Source organism: Hippocampus zosterae, chromosome 8 (assembly GCF_025434085.1).
Source record: "Hippocampus zosterae strain Florida chromosome 8, ASM2543408v3, whole genome shotgun sequence".
NCBI classification, from domain to species: Eukaryota; Metazoa; Chordata; class Actinopteri; order Syngnathiformes; family Syngnathidae; genus Hippocampus; species Hippocampus zosterae.
Window position 1 is genome coordinate 2571922 of NC_067458.1, and position 18053 is coordinate 2589974.

General features: G+C 43.5%; 2 protein-coding genes across 5 annotated transcripts in view; both read right to left on the reverse strand.

The window, feature by feature from the left end:
• Window positions 1–11806, reverse strand: part of tut4 (terminal uridylyl transferase 4) — a 113434-nt gene extending 101628 nt beyond the window's left edge. Inside the window, exons 1-5 of one of the 4 annotated variants that reach the window (XM_052073312.1) lie at window positions 11653–11806; window positions 8968–9087; window positions 8737–8888; window positions 8456–8572; window positions 8148–8325 (exon numbers count right to left, since the gene is read on the reverse strand). In XM_052073312.1, the coding sequence (XP_051929272.1) occupies window positions 8148–8325; window positions 8456–8572; window positions 8737–8823 (382 nt within the window). In that variant the 5' untranslated portion in view covers window positions 8824–8888; window positions 8968–9087; window positions 11653–11806. Of the gene's footprint in view, window positions 1–8147; window positions 8326–8455; window positions 8573–8736; window positions 8889–8967; window positions 9104–11652 lie in introns of all 4 variants that reach the window. The other 3 variants (XM_052073313.1, XM_052073314.1, XM_052073315.1) reach the window with 3 other exon arrangements.
• LOC127605701 (uncharacterized) overlaps window positions 1–18053 on the reverse strand; it is a 368389-nt gene that overhangs the window by 197097 nt on the left and 153239 nt on the right. The window lies entirely within an intron of this gene.

The following is an 18053-nucleotide window of genomic DNA, read 5'->3' on the forward strand; positions in this document are numbered from 1 at the left end:
TCAAATTAAACACAATGAAATTCTACGACCTGGTTGACTTAAAAATGACTCAATTAATGTATAAAGCACATAACAACCTCCTTTGCCAAAATATCCAGCAGCTTTTTGAAATTAGAGAGAGCTGTTATCATCTATGGCAGGGGTGCCCATTACGTCGATCCTGATCTACCGGTAGATCTAAGACAGGTCCAAATTAGATCCGAGGAGTGTCGAGGAGAAAAAAAACAAACAACAATTTGTGTGTCTTTGTACATGTTAGTCATATATTTTTTGTGTTAATGTACGCTGCACCCTAATCATCCTATCAGTCTCATTTTCACAAAATAAATATTTCAAAAATAAAATACAGCAGGTAAATCTTGAATTTACGGTGGCGCGTGATTACGTCACCAGAAGTTGTTAGCACTCAGCAGGCTGCAATTGCAGCTTGTGATAAGAGCTGTTGCGCTTTATCTTTTATCGTCATTATTCTCATTTAGAGTTTGCTTCGTGTACACTTCAACGAGGGCACGGGCAAAGAATATGAACACTGTGTGTGTGTGCGTGCGAGTGAGTGAGTGAGTGTGCGCGTGCCGGTAAGGGTAGATCCCGTGAGGTTAGTTGATCGAAAAGTAGACCTTCGGTCCAAAACGTTTGGGCACCCCTGATCAAAGGGGTACTAATCAATACAAAAAATTCATGGAATAAGCTTGAAACGGATCTGAATATGAGCAAATCGTTGGAGGAGTTCAAAAACAAATACACAAGATTAGTACAAAAAAACTACATAAATCAGAATTAAAATAGATAAATTTGATATACTTATAAAATATAGTAATACAACTGTTATTGTTTTGGATTTTGATCAACTTAACAATTGTATTCAAGGAATGCTCATTATAATGAATATCCGAAAATTGAAATACAAAAGAAGAAAGAATAACTATATATATACAAACCAAAAGGTGTGTAAATAGAATAGTATAGCATACACAAGGGTAAAAATATTTAATGATGTGTAGTTTTTCATTTCTTCTTTGTTTTGAAAAATTAACAATTCAGTTACATAATAAGGGGTTGGACTAGATAAGTTATTTACTTCTTCCTACTCCTTTGAGCATACAACTGTGATAATGTGTGTTTTCTCTTTTTATCTACTTCTAATTCTCCTTTTATAATTTTTGTTTGACCTTTGTCAACCTGTTATTGTGTGTACTATATATGCTCAATAAATAAACAAACAAACAAACAAACAAACTGAGCTGGTGTTCAAATCATTGCTGCCAAAGGAAGGGTACATCTTTATTTTTAGGGGCAATCACTTAACCCCTTATTTGACATACTGTATGTCAAATTTTAACTTTGCTACCTGTATCACGGGTAGGAAAAAAAAAAAAAACATTTTAATTGATTCTCAAATAAAACACACAAAGAATAATTTAAATTGAGAAAATATAAAACTTCTAATTATTTTCAAATAAACAACACTAAGAACAGAGCTAATGGTCATATGGGTCACCTGGACAGGGTTTAGAAAAATCTGGTTTCACTAACAGTAGTACTGATTGCCCAATTTAGCAGTATCCAGTATACTTGAACAGCTGAAATGCATGTCAGAAGTCTAAATCCCAAATGGTCCAACCTTATTATTTTCCCTCATATCACCCTCAATGATCAGACATGTTTTATAATGACAAATATGAAACTGATATGACAATTAGGGAATAGCAGACAGTGACTTAGTTTTTTCCTCAATCTCTTTTGCAAGTTATTGGCGATCAATTTTCTTCCGTTTTGCTGTGTGCCTCAATGCATTTGACTTGACCAGGACGCTATGACAAGTTTTACCTCTCATGGAGATGCCCTTCTTGCACACTCGGCAGTAGGCCGACGTATAATCGCCAGCAATTTTTCCAAACCAAACACTGAACTCCGGCTTCTCCAGCCACGGCACTTGAAAATAGCATTGTCCCGGAATATTTGTAGCAACGCCACTCGAGCCAAGCGCGCCTCAGCAGTCAAAAGTCTCTGCTGTGTGTGCGCCCGCGCGAACATGTACGCACGCGCACATCTTTTGGAAGCAACCGACGTCACAAATCAAATACGCTTTGATCTACGACAACAAAAACGCTAGCCTAGCCGAAACAGCAGCTAAGCTTAGCAAAACTTATTGCACTTAATTGAACGGTGTTTGTTGTTTTTTTTCTTCTTTCTTCTTTCGCCTTTCAAGACACCCAAGGACACTTTACAATACCTACATTCTTGCTGCTGGAGGCTGTAATTTCCCCAGTGTGGGACAAATAAAGGATATCTTATCTTATATTTATGGATTTTAGAAGATTTCCCTGAAAATTATGGACAATTAAGAACATAATTTTACAACTTCTTTTTTATTGATTTTTATTAACTTTAAGGACCCATACGAACCCTGGGAACAATATGGCACAGCGTGGCAACCGCTTCCAGTTAATTTGATCCCACCCCCAGCCAGACCAATTGATCTCAATCAACAGAGTGCAAAGCTCTAGCTGTGTTTATTGAGCAATTGCCGTTTGTCTGCGGCAACTATGTATTTTAACTGTCATTTAAATGTTGCGCAACTATGGGGGCGCCATATCAACATCAGTACACTAGAAAGTTCTGAAGCAACTACCGAAGAAGAAACAGATCGAATTGGATTTTTTCCCACTAGCTTGTGCTATCGGCATTGTGACTTTCCCTGGCGGATGGTACAAACAGGTATATAGTGCCTGTTTTTTGCATCCAAGCACATCATATTTATTTGGAAAAAAAAATTTCCTTTGTGTCAAAGTAAAGTTCATGATTTCCAGCATTGCAGATACGGCAGGCAAAATCAGACACTTTTTAAGAAAGCAACATAGAGAGGAGAAAAGTCAAGAGTCAAGGTGAAACAGAGCAGAGAAATTAACATCAGAGGCAGTTAAAATTTCATCATTAAAGGAGTGACAAATTGTGGACATTTGTGTCAGGTCTGAAAGTAGTTCACAAGGGGCTGGTTGGTGATAGCGAAGGTCAGAAGGCAGGACAAAACGAGTTGGAAAGGCGAGAGTACATAAATCCGATTTGAATTAAGAGCATAACAACACAAAACCAAATGTACATAATTCAAACAATTTTTTAGTCCTCTTTGCATATCCTCTCAAAAACACACCAATCAGTGGCTTTGACGAGCAGTGGCTAAATCAATTTACCAGGCTTAGTCATACTGCGGAAGTCATGCACTGTAATTTATATCAAAATCAGTGTGCCCCAGCACAAAAAGAAGAGAGAGGTCTGTAATTTTCTTCATAGGTGTACCTCAACTGTTAGAGATAAAATGAAAAAAAAAATCAAGAAAATTACAGATTTTTATCTGCAAATTATAATAATAAATTTTATTTATATGCGCCTTTCAAGACACCCAAGGACACTTTACAATTATGGTGGAAAATAACGATGTCCACCACGATGTCCAAAACCATAGATATCAAAGGACACGAAAAACAGAATTATAGAACTGCACCAGGCTGAGAAGACTGATTTTGCAATTGGTAAGCAGCTTGGTGTGAAGAAATTAACTGCGGGAGCAACAAAGGCCACCATCAGTAACACAACACGTCGCGCCAGGGACTCAAATCTTGCAGTGCCAGAGGAGTCCCCATGCTTAAGAGAGTACATGTCTCGGCCCATTGGAAGTTTGCTGGAGAGCATTTGGATGATACAGATGAGGATTGGGAGAATGTCATGTGAACAGTTGAAACCAAACTACAACTTTTTGGTAACAACAACTCCTCCGTGACCTTACTGTGGTGGAAGGGTTTATGTGTCCCAATAAGCCGAGCATCTAAATTGTCGAGGGCTTTATGACCCTGGCAAGGTCACCCATGGCAAATGTTAACTTGAATAGTAACTCCACTTGTATGATGATTGAAGAACTCTTTATTTCGCAACCGATCACCGAGGCCAACAGTACAACAAACTGAACTCAGCCTCCAAGACTTGTGCTCTCATTCCCCCTTGTTGGGGCAACACTGCCCCCTAGCAGTGTGGTATTGTAAATGTTGTTCCTAAAAATAAAACAACGGCAAACAGGTCCTAGGCCAAAGGTGAGGAAGCTACGGCCCGCGAGCCGGATCCGGCCCGTTAAGTATTTTTAATCTGGCACACCAAAGCTTGGTACACAATTAAGGTTCAATGCAAATGATTGCATTCATTTCATTTGGACTTGTAATGACAGGCATTTCAACGCCAGGTGGCATAGTTACTTGAAGTTGCAGAGCACAGGGAAGGAGGGGGAGACGATACGGAAGTCCGCAGTAGCGCCAACTCAAGTAACTCCCACTTGATACGATGGAATAAGTGTCGCGCCGCTATTTCATTGGATCCAAAACAGTGACATGCAAGTGACTGTTTATTGTAGTGAGTTTGAGTAGAATTGCGAAAATTTTTACATCCTGTAGATCATGGCATCCAAACGAAGAGGAACAGTAATGTCCGCGGAAGAGAAAGTGAAGTGTATCTGATTTAATGAAGTGGGTTACAAAGTACGAAATATTCAGGAGACGCTTGGAGTCTGAAAGTGTCAAATCTACGAGACTTTGAAAAACGAGGAAGCGATTCTTGCTCAGTCCGATTTTGGCTATTTCCATGCTGAGAGTGAATTGCTTGTGGCTCGACGGACAGTCGAGTAAATAAACATTTCCTGGAATAGTTTGACTATTATCGTGCTTAAAACTTTCCGCAAACTGGACCGCTAATTCTATTTAAATTTTTCAATTGTATTGGATGCCAGAGTAGGAGTTAAGTGCTCCCTCTCACGAGTACCAGTCAAGAGGCGGGCAGCAGCATTCTGGACCAGCTGAAGGCGCTTAATGGAGGACTGGCTGACTCCAAAGTAAAGGGAATTGCAGTAATCGAGCCAGGATGTGACAAAGGCCTGAATTACTGTCTCAAAGTGTTCATGAGAGAGGAGAGGTTTTACTTTGGCCAGCTGTCTAAGGTGTCTAAGGTAAGGTCTAAGGCTAATAAGAGAGTAAGCGATAGCGCTGCAGGCATCGAAGACTTCGAAGCGTCCCATGGCTGGCTTCAAAATTTCGTTGCACAACATCAGCTGAGCAACGCTGTCTTGTGTGGTGATCGAGGGGAGGTCAAGTTCGAGACAGTGAGTGAGTGGAAAGAAAGCCAGTAGGTCTTTTACTCGTCTCATTTTGGAGCAAATAGTCCTAGCTTTGTTATATTTTGTCACATACCTGTACTGTATGTGTTGTCACACATGTATGTTGTTAACATACTTGGAAGTTCATACAGGACATATACCTGGGGTGTGCAAACTACGACCCGCGGGCCAGATCTGGCCCGTTGGGCTTTTTAATCCGGCCCGCCGAAGATTGGTTCAGAATACAGTACACGGTTTGATGTGAATTCCCGCAATTTATTTCATTTTTACTTGCAATGACTGGCGTTCAACACCAGGTGGCGCTGTGACTTTATTTTGCAGTGCCTGTACCCCGAAAGAATGAGAGAGAGAGAAGGAGAGAGAGAGAGACATTTCCAATAAAGTAATTGCTCTACTTCTACTGGTTAGATCGCAAGCCATCTGCAGCAATGTCAAAGAAAAGAAAAGTCGACAGTGAGTGCCGGGTGTTTAAGAAGGCAGGCCTAAATACTTTTTTACCGAAGTCCGATCCAAGGCTGTATGTCATATATGCCAAGAAACTGTTGCGGTTTTAAAAGAATACAACATCAGCCGTCACTTATGCACTAAACATGCTAATTACGCCAGCAACCTTTCAACACAAGAACGTACAGGCAGGTTGCTAGCAAGTTTGCAGGCTCAACAAAACACCTTTACTCGATCAACTTCCATCCAAGAAGCAAGCACGATGACAATTTTTTTACTGGCATTCAAACTAGCAAGAGCCAGCAAGCCTTTCTCCGAAGGGGAGTTTCTTAAAGAGTGCATGTTAGAGACGGCAAGTATTTTATGTCCTGAGAGGAAGAACAAATTTGAAAAAAATAGCTTGTCACGCGGGTCAGTGACTCGCCGGATTGAAGTAATTGACGAACACTTAACGAGCAAGCTAAACAAAAAAGCTGAGAGATTTTCATTATATTCTTTGGCACTGGACGAAAGCCACGATGTTAAGGACACTGCTAAAATCTTAATTTTTATCAGAGGGATTAATGAGAATTTCGAGATTACGGAGGAGTTTTTGGATATGGAATCCCTGAAAGGAAAAACATGAGGAGAGGATTTATTTAACAGCGTGTCAGCGGTCATACAGAGGCACAAATCACCTTGGGGAACGCTCACCAACGTTACCACAGACGGATCACCGAATCTGACAGGAAAAAATATCGGGATGCTGAAGAGAGTTCAGGACAGGGTGAAAGAGGACAACCCTGAGCAGGAGTTAATTTTCCTACACTGCATAATTCACCAGGAAGCACTGTGTAAATCCGTGCTGCAGCTTGACCACGTAGTGAAGCCAGTCGTGAAACTTGTCAATTTTATTCGAGCGAGGGGACTTCACCATCGTCAATTTATTCAATTCCTTGAAGAAGCTGACGCTGATCGCACGGATTTATTGTACCATTCTAATATCCGCTGGTTAAGTTGGGGAAAGTATGTCAACGTGTGTGCGAGCTCAAACGGGAGATTATTTCATTTTTAGAGCAATTTGATAACAGTGTCAAGTTTCCTGAGCTGAATGACACAGATCGGCTTTGTGATTTTGCTTTTACTGCGGACATACTGACACATATGAACGAACTGAATATGAAGCGCCAAGGGAAAACCAGTTTGTGCATGAAATGCAAGCAAACGTCAAAGCCTTCAAAAGCAAGCTGATTTTACTTTTGAAGCAAATGTCAGCAAAGTCATTTGCTCGCTACGTTAAAGGAGGCCCAACAACACGTGAAAAAATACAGAAAATCACTGGATGACCTGCATGAGGAATTCTGCCGTCGCTTTTGTGATTTTGGAAAAATTAAAAGGGCACTTCAGCTGGTGTCATGTCCCTTCTCACAAGACCCGAAAACAGTGCCACAGGAGTTGCAGTTGGAACTGATAGATCTCCAATGTGACATGATGTTAAAGGACAAGTTCCACTTCCTGAAACTGGATTAGTTTTATGCTTCGTTAAGTGCAGCCAAATTTCCAAACATCCAGACTATGGCACGGAGAATGCTGGTGTTGTTTGGCTCGACATATGTGTGTGAACAGACTTTTAGTGTGATGAACACCAACAAAGCACCCCACAGATCCCGGATGAGTGATGAACACCTCAGATCTGTTCTGAGAATTGCGACAACACGATTCCAACAAGACTGCTCCCATTAAAAAGTATGTTAATACTTTAATGCTTTTGTTCTGTTTATGTTTAATATGTTCTGATATGTTAATAAATCTATTGTTATAAGTGCTGACCCGGCCCGTCTATCAAATTTTAAAAGTCAATGTGGCCCCTGAGCCAAAACGTTTGCCCACCCCTGACATATACCATAGTTGTTTCACTGTTCTCATTAAAAAAAAAAAATATGGTAATACTTCAATGCTTTTGTTCTGTTGATGTTTGGTATGGACTGTCAACATACAGTATGCAGTTTTTTATATGTACTGTATCTTGTGTTGACCCGGTCAATGTGGCCCCCGAGCCAAGACAAAAGGACAAGACAAAACATGGCTCAAAAGACCCAATTTGATGGGCAAAATATATGATCCTTGGTTTCCCTTGCCGGACACGGGTCATCGAGGCCCCTGTATGGAGCCAGACCTCATGGTGGGGCTCGCTGGCGAGCGCCTGGTGGGCCGGGCCTACACCCATGGGGCTGGGCTGGGCTCAGCCCGAATAGGAATTGTGGGTCCTCCTTCCCATGAGCTCACTACCAAAGGGAGGGGCCAAAGGGGTCAGGTGCAAAATGAGCTAGGCGGCGGCCAAAGGCAGTTCGAGCCTCGGCTACAGAAGCTAGCTCAGGGACGTGGAATGTCACCTCGTTCTGTCTCCCTGTGTTGGTCATTGTTTTATTTATGTTCCTCTGGGCAGGTTGTAACTGGAAAAATAAGTCTCTTGTGTTTTACATACTTGGCCAATAAATCTGATTCTTTTTTTTTTACTAGGGGTTGTATTCACAGTAAATCGAGGCCGAATTGTTTATTAACATACAACCTGAGAGGTGTTTCTTTATGATGTCCTCCATCCTAGTAACCACTGCCTTTCGATGATCAAAGTCCTCCTCAGAAATCCCCTTCTGCCTGGCTGCTTCCAGAACAGCTGTGTCAATGGCTCTTAGCTGTAAGGTATTAGGGGGTGGCAGGGCGCGCAGTTCATTTTCCTCCTGTTTTTCCTAAAATGGCAGCATGAAAACATATTTTTACTCTAATCCCATTTAATCTAAAATTTTAAAAACTATTTTCAGTGTAAGTGTAACTGAAAATTCAGCGTTTGGTCAAATACAAAATGTTGCATTCACGTACCATTATGTTCTTCTTGTGTCTCTTCTCCTTTATGTGTTTGTGTGCTGCTTGAATGTGCTCGATATGAACCGAACACAGCTTGCATATGTATTGATACTTTGGGTATTCTGGGGAATGCTGTGAAAACAAAGATTAAAAATATTCCACCTGCAAATATTCATTTATAACAAGTGTGTACAATTTCAGTCAACCATATTTTAAAATAGGAATTCAAATTTCACTTAAGGATTGAAATTGGCCTTGTGAATGACTTAACATGAACAGATTGATTACTCCCATACTTTTAAAAGCTTGTGGATATAATCTCTGTTAAGACGTTCCTCTGCCTGTCGGAGGCCAAGCTGTTGCTCCGTCAGCGATCCTTCCATTGTAACGGGCCCCACTGATGTGCACCCCTCAACAGTGTGATTTATCAGTGCTGCAGCTTTCAATCCTAAAAAACAGGACATTTATTAGCAGGCTACATTTAGTGAAAAAGAGGTAAATGTTGAAAACGATTCGTGAAAACCCACCATGACGCTTGTCACTTCCAGGAGCTCCAATGAAACTATTCTTTGGTTTTAAGGTGAGGTTCTCATGTGAAATTGGCACAATAGGAGAGCTGGTCTCTCTATTTGGAACTGAGCCGCTTTCTGTAGAAAACAGTCCCTTGAATAAAGACATAAGAAGAAAAGAAGAAGAAAACCTTTATTAGTCTCACAATGGAGAAATTCCCAATTCACAGCAGCAAAGTTATGAAAGTAAGAAGTAGAACAACAAAATATAGGAGCTGCTGGAAAGGCAGCCACTCTCGCGGCGCCATTTTGAAGTCAAAATAACAGAAATAACACAAGACAACACATAGGACACAGACAGTCGTTCAATCTTCACCAATTTTCTGCATACACTTTGTTGTCTGAAGCAGTTCTAGATGAAAGAGGAGAGGATCAAAGTGTCCTTTCTCCAGTGGATCAGAGACGTCATGCTGAAAATGTGCACACGTCTGCTACAAGCTAAGTTTTGAAAGCAAACACAAAGCTGTAGCATCCATTGACGAAAAGAGATTAGTTCACTTCTCCTGTCCCACGTAATCCGCTTCAAACTCCAAGCTGCGACTCCCAGCTCCAAATCCGCATCGGCACTCCGCGCCAACGCTCCTTTCTTCTCATCGTCGGCTCCTCAAGACCTCCATCCATCCAGCCGCAGACCGTTCAACAGCACCGATCTCTCCGCTGAACAAAGCGGGGCTGTGAAAAATGCTGCCCATTACAGGCGCAAGACACAAGCGCCCCGGGACTGCACAGGAACGACAGTCAAATGGCGCCGACATTCCTCCAGTCCAAAACAGTGCTGGTATACCCATGCTGCCGAGAAGGCGCAACCACCAAGCACAGAGTCTCCTCCTTGATGAATGTCGTGGCCAAAAAATGCTGAAAAAGGTCCACATCAAGTCCACACGACGTAACAACAAACACAAAGTGACAAAAGAAACAACAAAAAAAGCAATGCTCATGAGAGCACTTGCTGACGGCTGCCTACTCGGGCGCCATCTTGACTTCAAAATAATTCCCTACTATAGATTTGGGCAAAGAAAGATTTATTTCCCTCTTTCCCTAGAACTTGTTCTTTCAGTCTGTAAAAATAACCTTGATGAGCACCTTTTCCCTGTATCCAATGAAGCTTTGCCTGCCACTTTTAGACTGAGATCATCCTTTGGGGCACTGGGGTTTTCTTTGTTGCACTTTAAAGAGACAGTGCACTCTCTCTGTGCAGCTTCCTTTGCCAAACTGTGCAAGGATTTGGGTACTTTAGGATCAGACTGCTTGTTTGACTTTACAGCGCACAGAGATTCATCCATCCCTTAAGAGATGCTTTTAATCTTTTTGGTCTAAACACCATGGAGAGCCCAGAAGGTAGACGACCGAAAGTCTGGGTAAAAGTGGGAAAGTGGGGCGTAAAGTAAAATACATGGTAACCTCACAACTCTGCATTTTATTAAAATAAGCACAATTATTTCCTCCAATTAGGGGGGCACTTCATTAACATTGTAACATTATCAAACTTTCCCTCAATTAATATTGTAAAACAGCAAAAAAATAACCTGTGTTCTGCACACGCAACAAATCAGTGCCCTGGGATATTAAACTACATTGTGATTATTTTATTTTGATATAGCATCACCTTTGCAGTGTTTAACTTCTTTAGTTGTTCTTGGAAATTATGTAAATCACTTGATGCGTTGAGGGTGGCCTGGTAGTCCAGTGGTTAGCACGTCGACTTCAGAGTGCAGAGGTAATTCAATTCCAGCTCCGGCCTCCCTGTGTGGAGTTTGTATGTTCTCCCTGGGCATGCGTGGGTTTTCTCCGGGTATGCAAAAACCTGCATGGCAGGCTGATTGATCACTCTAAACTGTCCCTAGGTGTGAGTGGCAGGCTGATTGATCACTCTAAACTGTCCCTAGGTATGAGTGAGGGTGTGTTTGGTTGTTCATCTCTGTGTGCCCTGCGATTGGCTGGCTACCAAATCCCCAGCCTACTGCCCAAAGACGGGCTTGGATAGGCTCCAGCAACCCCGCGACCCTAGTGAGGATGAAGCGGTTCGGAAGATGAATGAACTTGTTGCATTGTGTATATTTTCTGTGAGCAGTCCAACGGTACCAAGGGAACCATTAATTAAAGTAGGAACACTGGACAACACTATGATGCTCAGCAATAAATAATACAGCAGGAAAAATGTGTTTCAAAAAAACACAACACACAACTTTTATGCTGTCAAACACAAATCTTATCCATTATTTCGATTTTTAAAGTTAGCTCAAGCTACGGTTAGGTCATAATAAGCCTCAGTGCAACAATTTATTTGATACTATGGTTGGGAAAAGACCAAGTACGTATGCGAACGGTCAAATTAGCATAACTTTCTAAACGTAAACACGAGGGAACACACGTCACAATTACTACCTTAGGTGGGGAAGACAAACATTCTATGGCAGAAAGTGAGTCCCGTGTTGTAAAGGATGGTTTGATTTCACTTTTTGTGGAATTTGTAGTCTGAGAAAGCTAATAACAAACGGGGGGGGGGGGGGGGGGGAACCCCTGTGGCTCACTGGACAAGCTAACGGGAAATAATACTATCACCCAGTTGTCAAACAGCAAGCCTTAAAAGGCGTAGTTATCGGCTCTGTTCAGTAATAAAAATGTACAAAAGGATTAACTTACTTTCAAGCTCTAAAGACGATTTAAGATTAATATTTTTTTGCCTTCATGGTTCTGTTCTACATGTTTTGCCGAGCCCACGGCCTGGTCACAACAGCAGCACTTGACGCTATGTTCATACATTACACCGCTGCATTGTGGGAGCGACAGTGACGCTCCTGAGTGAGGGGCGTGTACAATGATGCATTCACCTCCCCGATAATGTGGGTTTTCCCGCAACTCTATGGCAATCGTTTTTTTTTTGTGTGCGTGTACAAAATGTCATGCCACAATATAAAAACAAACAAACGAAAATAAAAACACAATACAAAAAATATATTTTTTTGATCCGGCATTCCTACGTATCTAAAACCTTGTGTAACAAATCAAGTGAAAGGGTAAATATCAGTGGCTGGTGGTGAGTTTTGGATCGAGGCCTAAAATGGGTATTTCGTGATCTGATCCGCCTCTTAAGCACGCCATAAAGTCACAATGTGTGCATTAAAAATAATATAGTGTAATATCTGTTGCTTGTATTTGTGTGACATCATAGGGAGGGGAGGAACCAGGTTGGGGGGAATATTGGCTCCGGGAGAGAGTCTGAGTGTGGAGCGCATGGGCGTGAGTTGTGGCGGAAAGCAACTCCTTGAATGCGTGTGTTTATTACTTATTTTGTTATTAAAAATGATTAAGAGTATCAGCGACTGCGAGCATCCTTCTCTCCGCTACTGAGGGGCATTACAATATTGTACAAGGACCATGCTTCTTACTCAGTAGGGGGTGTGTTCATGTGAATGTCTTTGGCGCAAATTTGTAATTGTCGAGATCCACTTGTTGGCAGCCTTGGAATAAAGATGTGTTTACAGTCAATCGTGTGTGCTCCTTTTGACTGCCACATTGGTGACCATGACGTTAAGATTTCGGTTAACGGATGAAGAGGTGTCTTCCTCGGCCACGTCGCCTCAACTCCCACAACTTGCAGCCGCCGCCTCTGCCGCGAGTCTACTGGAGTTCTGGCAGAGCGACCCGGTTCGTGGTTCCGGCACGTGGAAGCGCTTTTCCACCTACGGAGAATCACTACCGATGATCTGAAATATTACATGTTCGTGGCATCCCTCGACCAGCAGACACACGCCCTGCGATGCAGCTCTTGCGGGCGCCTCCACAAGGCGGGAAATACGACGCACTCAAACAGCTTCTGCTCAGGAGGTTCAGTTTGTCGGACTCAGAGAGAGCAGACAGACTCCTTTCCCTTCCCGGGCTGGGCGATGGTACGGCAGTGGATCTGATGGACAAAATGCTGTTGCTGTTAGGCTCGGATGAAGGCGGATTTCTATTCCCACGCCAACTACTAGGCCCAGTGCACGGGGTGTTGGCTAACTCGGCATGTCTGACGACTGGCAATTATCGGGGTTTGGCTGAAGAAGCGTATCAAGCTCTGCTGGCTAGCGACAGTTTGCCGTGCAAAGTGCGACGGCCGATTCCCTCCTCGAGGCGACACCAGGCGTTGACCCGACAGTGGTGGCCGGAGTGGTTACACGGAAGGCACGGAAGGCAAGGCACGAACACAAAGTCTGCAGTGACACGAACTTCGACAAGCGAGCGTGAGTGAGGTCTGGCTTGTTCCGGCAGGTGGCATTGTGTCTCCAGACGCACTTCCTTATAAACACTGTGCGGCGGGCTTTTGGTGCGTCAACGTCCTCTACACTGAGTCGATGCCCCCTGGAGTAAGTGGCGCAGCCTGGACTGTGCCAAGCAGCCAATGCAGTCTAAACTGCGCCGGTGCAGTTCACGTGTCAATCACGTGACGTAATGAAGCAGCACATACATCGACACGTGGTTTGCTCTGTGAGCCCGGCGCATGTGTCAACGCATCGGTGTCGCTGGACCCATCACTAGGATTTAGTTTTCTGTGTTTTATCAATACACTTCTTCAAATACACCCTGCTCCTCTCTCCTGCCTGCTTTCTGGGGTCCACCACCACCTCGCAACGTGACAGGTGTAACCCGTCGCTCACCAAATGTCAGCTGAGATAGGGTCCAGCTCGCATGAGGACACACATTAGAGAAAATAAAGGGTTGGATCAATAGAACTGTGATGACTGGCGAACAGTCCAGAGTGGACCCCAACCCAATTCTTGTCCAAAATCAGAGAGTTGGATTAAACCCAGTGATGACAGGCGGTACAGTGTACAATATGGATGGATGAAAAAAGAGCAGTAGATAGACAATTACGTTCCATTTAGTTTTAAGAGAAGCTGGAGTAGTTCACACAAATTTCTTGCCTCTTTGGTAGCTTTTTATGTTTACTTTATGATAATTATAAATACATTCTGGCAATTTTAAAATCAAATGACTAAAACTGGTGTTGTACCTTTCCTAATACAGTAAATATTCCCATCCCCGGAATACTATGGAAAGGAATATCCTTCACCCGGAAGAAAAACCTATGCATTAACATTTTGACTACGATATTACATGTTACCAGAAGTTGCGTAAGCGGAAATTCCACTACCCGTAACCCGGATGGAGGTGTAATGCCGCGGGAGGTTCAATGCTCGCAACGCCCACCCGATGCGATGGAAAAGACAACGCTGAAACAAGTTTTCACTTCGCGTTTTTCGATCATCAGATTCTAAACGACGATGTGCAAGTGAGTTTTTATTGCCGTGCGTTTTACTGTAATTGTGAATGATTTTAACTTTATTCACTTACGTCCTGTAGAACGCAGCACGACCTTAAAAGCAGCACCCACTCGACACGACCGAAGAAACGTGTATGCGACTTTTAATTGGCGTGCGTTTTACTGTAATTGCGAAAGATTTTAACTTTATTCACTTACGTCGTGTAGATCATCGCATCAAAACGTAGAAGAACTGTAACGACTGGAGCGGAGCGAGTGAAATGGATCCGTTTGAGCGAGGCTGGACAAAAAGTTAAAAAGATCCAGCAGACACTTGGAGTTTGAAAGACGCAAATCTATGAAACTTTAAACAACAAGGCATCGATTTAACTCCTGATGACAAGCCACCATCCAGCAAGGAAGCAATGCAAATGGCAACAAAAATCCTTCAGTATGCACAAGGATTACCAGACATCGGTGATCAACGGGACAGTTACTTGCAACTAGCAAGAAAACTGTATGACACGCAGGCAAACATTGTCATAAACCAAAGAATGCATCCAACAAACAATAAATAAATGATGTAAATAAAAATAAACATTAAAATACTGAATGTATTTTACTGTTGTGATTTTTTGGACACACCTGTAATGCAGTTTTTGTTATATAAACAGTTTTTGGACATTATATTTTTGTATTTTATTGATTGTGTTGTTACACGTACATTTTGTCAACATTCTTGCAGGTTCATAAAGGACATGTACCATGCTCATTTCCCAAATGAGGAATTTCTGTTATCAGGACAAATTGGACAGCGCAAACACGAGCCCGTACTAGAGAATATTTACTGTACTGTACTCTGCAGTGATTCCCACAACGACTGTGCTGCTCCTCATGAGTGTGCCATGAGAGATCATCGGTGTGAAGCGGGAAAACATCAAATTTAATTTTGTACAAAAACTATTATTTAGCCCCAAATATACAAAGTACTATATATCATCATTAATTTGTGACCTGTAGTGTTTGTAGTGACAGGCAGAACAATGAAATGGTCTTCTACCAAACGGCAGAAAGTATAATTGACCTGTGACTGTGTCATTCAACAGAACAATATATTTGCATTCAACTAAAAACTCTAGATTCCATACTTAGTAAGTCAATTGGTGAGTAAATGAAGAGATATCATCATTAACTCAATCACACTCAGGGAAGTCACAATTGAAATGTTGATTCAATCGTTTGTCAATTCTGGCGACTCACGTCAGGTGTGATATGACATTTGTGATGTGATTTTCTCGCTCGCCTGAGTCGCCTTCCTTCAGTGGGCCATTCACTGTCCATTTGAGGATTGTTCTGACAACATATGGTCCATCATTCTCAATTCGGAAGACCTCTTTTGGTTCCATTACTTGAGGAACATTGGTCCCTATGGGAGTTCACTGGCGTACCATTTGATGCATAAATCGTGGCCCGCCTTTTTTTCCATTGTGAAGTTTATTGGTGCGCTTTGACATTGTTGTTGATGTCACCAAACTGTGGATGAAGCAAGATCTGAGCCTCCATGTTGATCAACTCTTCGAAATTAACTTGAGTCTTCTAGCACGATTCACATTACTGCTTTCTAATCACGCCAACTCAGTGGGGTTTTTCCAGTGAACATGTTCATCCCCTCCGAGTAGGCTACAATGGTGGGGTAAGAATGGTTTCTGCTTGGCTCTCGACGAAGGCGGACACTTTTTGCACAGCTCCCCTGCCCTCCCACCTTTTTTCCCTGCTCGCCACTTAGTCTTTGTACTGTCTTTGTCTAACTTTTTTTCTAGCCTCCTACCGTGTTTTCATCCGAAGAACTAACCATGGAATTAGTTGGCTGGTCTCTCGATGTAATCGACAAAATTTTTTGGACGGAAAGAGCGGAAACTGCTTGCCCTCCAGGGACACTTGCTGCCGGATACGCCCTTGATCCATGGAGAAAGTGGGGACCGGTGTGCCTGACAGTACTGTCCGTGGAGGATGTGGAAGACATCTACATCATTGGCCTTTTGATAACAGATATGCTGCTGTTTGGTGTTGGCAGCTTGCTGTTCTATCGCAAAATTCAACCGACGAGAGCGGCTCTATTGGAAGTGAAGAAGCTGCCGGTCACTCTGGATGGCTTTGCGCGAATGTCCAACACTCAGACTGAAGCGGTGATTGAGCTCAACCGCAATATTGTTGCCACTTTTGCGACTTTGCGGTTTTTGGAGCGATCCGCGCGATTGAAAATACCATGGAGACGTTGGAATTCACGCTGCGAAAGAATTTTTCGGATCTGAATGATTGGCGCCAGTGAGAGATACAGACCAAGGATTTAAGGCTGTCTGGAATTGTTGGCGGCCGTCTTTCCAAAACAAACAACGCTATCTGGCCTTTCCCCTGGATGGAAATACGCATGGAGTCTAGGGCCCCCACTACCAAACCCCCTCCTTCTCGGCCATGGACTGATAAGCCGGGACTGTCTTCATGATGAGCAGACCTCGAGGAAGCAGCTGTGACCTGTACACGCATACACATAAACGAATGGACAAGCACACGCGCATACACATCCTTGTTCTCACCGTTTTCATCGCTCCGGTTCTTTTTCCCCCGTGACGTCGCTTGACCTGCAGAGCGCACTTGGCCGTGCAGCTGGTCAGGCGGCCACGTCATGGTCGCCCCCTCCACCCACCCCCCCTTCCCATTCATCCTCCCCCTTATACATGTTATGTCTTGTGACTTGTTGTAACTGTCATATGCTTATTCATGTGCTAGGGTCTTTTTTTTATCCTGGACTTAAATTATCCTCGGAAGAGGATAGTTCAAGCGTGGTTTTTTTTTCCTCTCCCTACCCAGCATTTTTCCTTTCTGAATTCTGATTGTAATTTTCCCCATTGCGGGACAAATAAAGGATATCTTAATCTTAAGATGCCGGTCCGTCCTGGCAGACCCAAACATATTGTGAGGGTTTGTTGGGAGCGTCTGGCGGAACCCCCTGTCAGAAAGGGTTTCAACTCCCACCTCCAGCAGAGCTATTCCCATGTCCCGGGGGGTGCGGGGGACATTGAGTCCGAATAGACCATGTTACGTGCCTTTATTGTTGAGGCGCCCGATCCGAGTTGTGGACGTAAGGTGGTTGGTGCCTGTCGTGGCGGCAACCCCAGTACTCGCAGGTGGACACCAGCAGTAAGGAATGCCGTCAAGAAGGAGTCCTATCGGGCCTTTATGGCCTGTGGGACCCCAAAGGCAGCTGATGGGTATCGACTGGCTAAGCGGAACGCAGCTTCGGTGGTCTCCGAGGCAAAAACCCGGGCGTAAGAAGAGTTCAGTGAGGCCAAGGAAGCCGACTTCCGGACTACTTTGAGGAAATTCAGGTCCACCATCCGATGTCTCAGGAGGGGGAAGCAGTGCACCACTAACACTGTGTACAGTGGGGATGGGGCGCTGCTGACTTTGACTCAGGACGTTGTGAACTGGTGGGCAGAGTACTTCGAAGACCTCCTCAACTCCACCAACACACCTTCCTTGGAGGAAGCGGAGTCTGAGGACCCTGAGGTGGGCTCTCATATCTCTGTGGTAGAAGTCACCGATGTGGTTAAAAAGCTCCTCGGTGGCAAGGGCCCCGGGGTGGATGAAATCCGCCCGGAGTTCCTCAAGGCTCTGGATGTTGTGGGGCTGTCCTGGTTGACACGCCTCTGCAACATCGCGTGGTCAGCGGGGAGAGTGCCTCTGCATTGGCCGACCGGGTTGGTGGTCCCTCTTTTTAAAAAGGGGGACCGGGTGTGTTCCA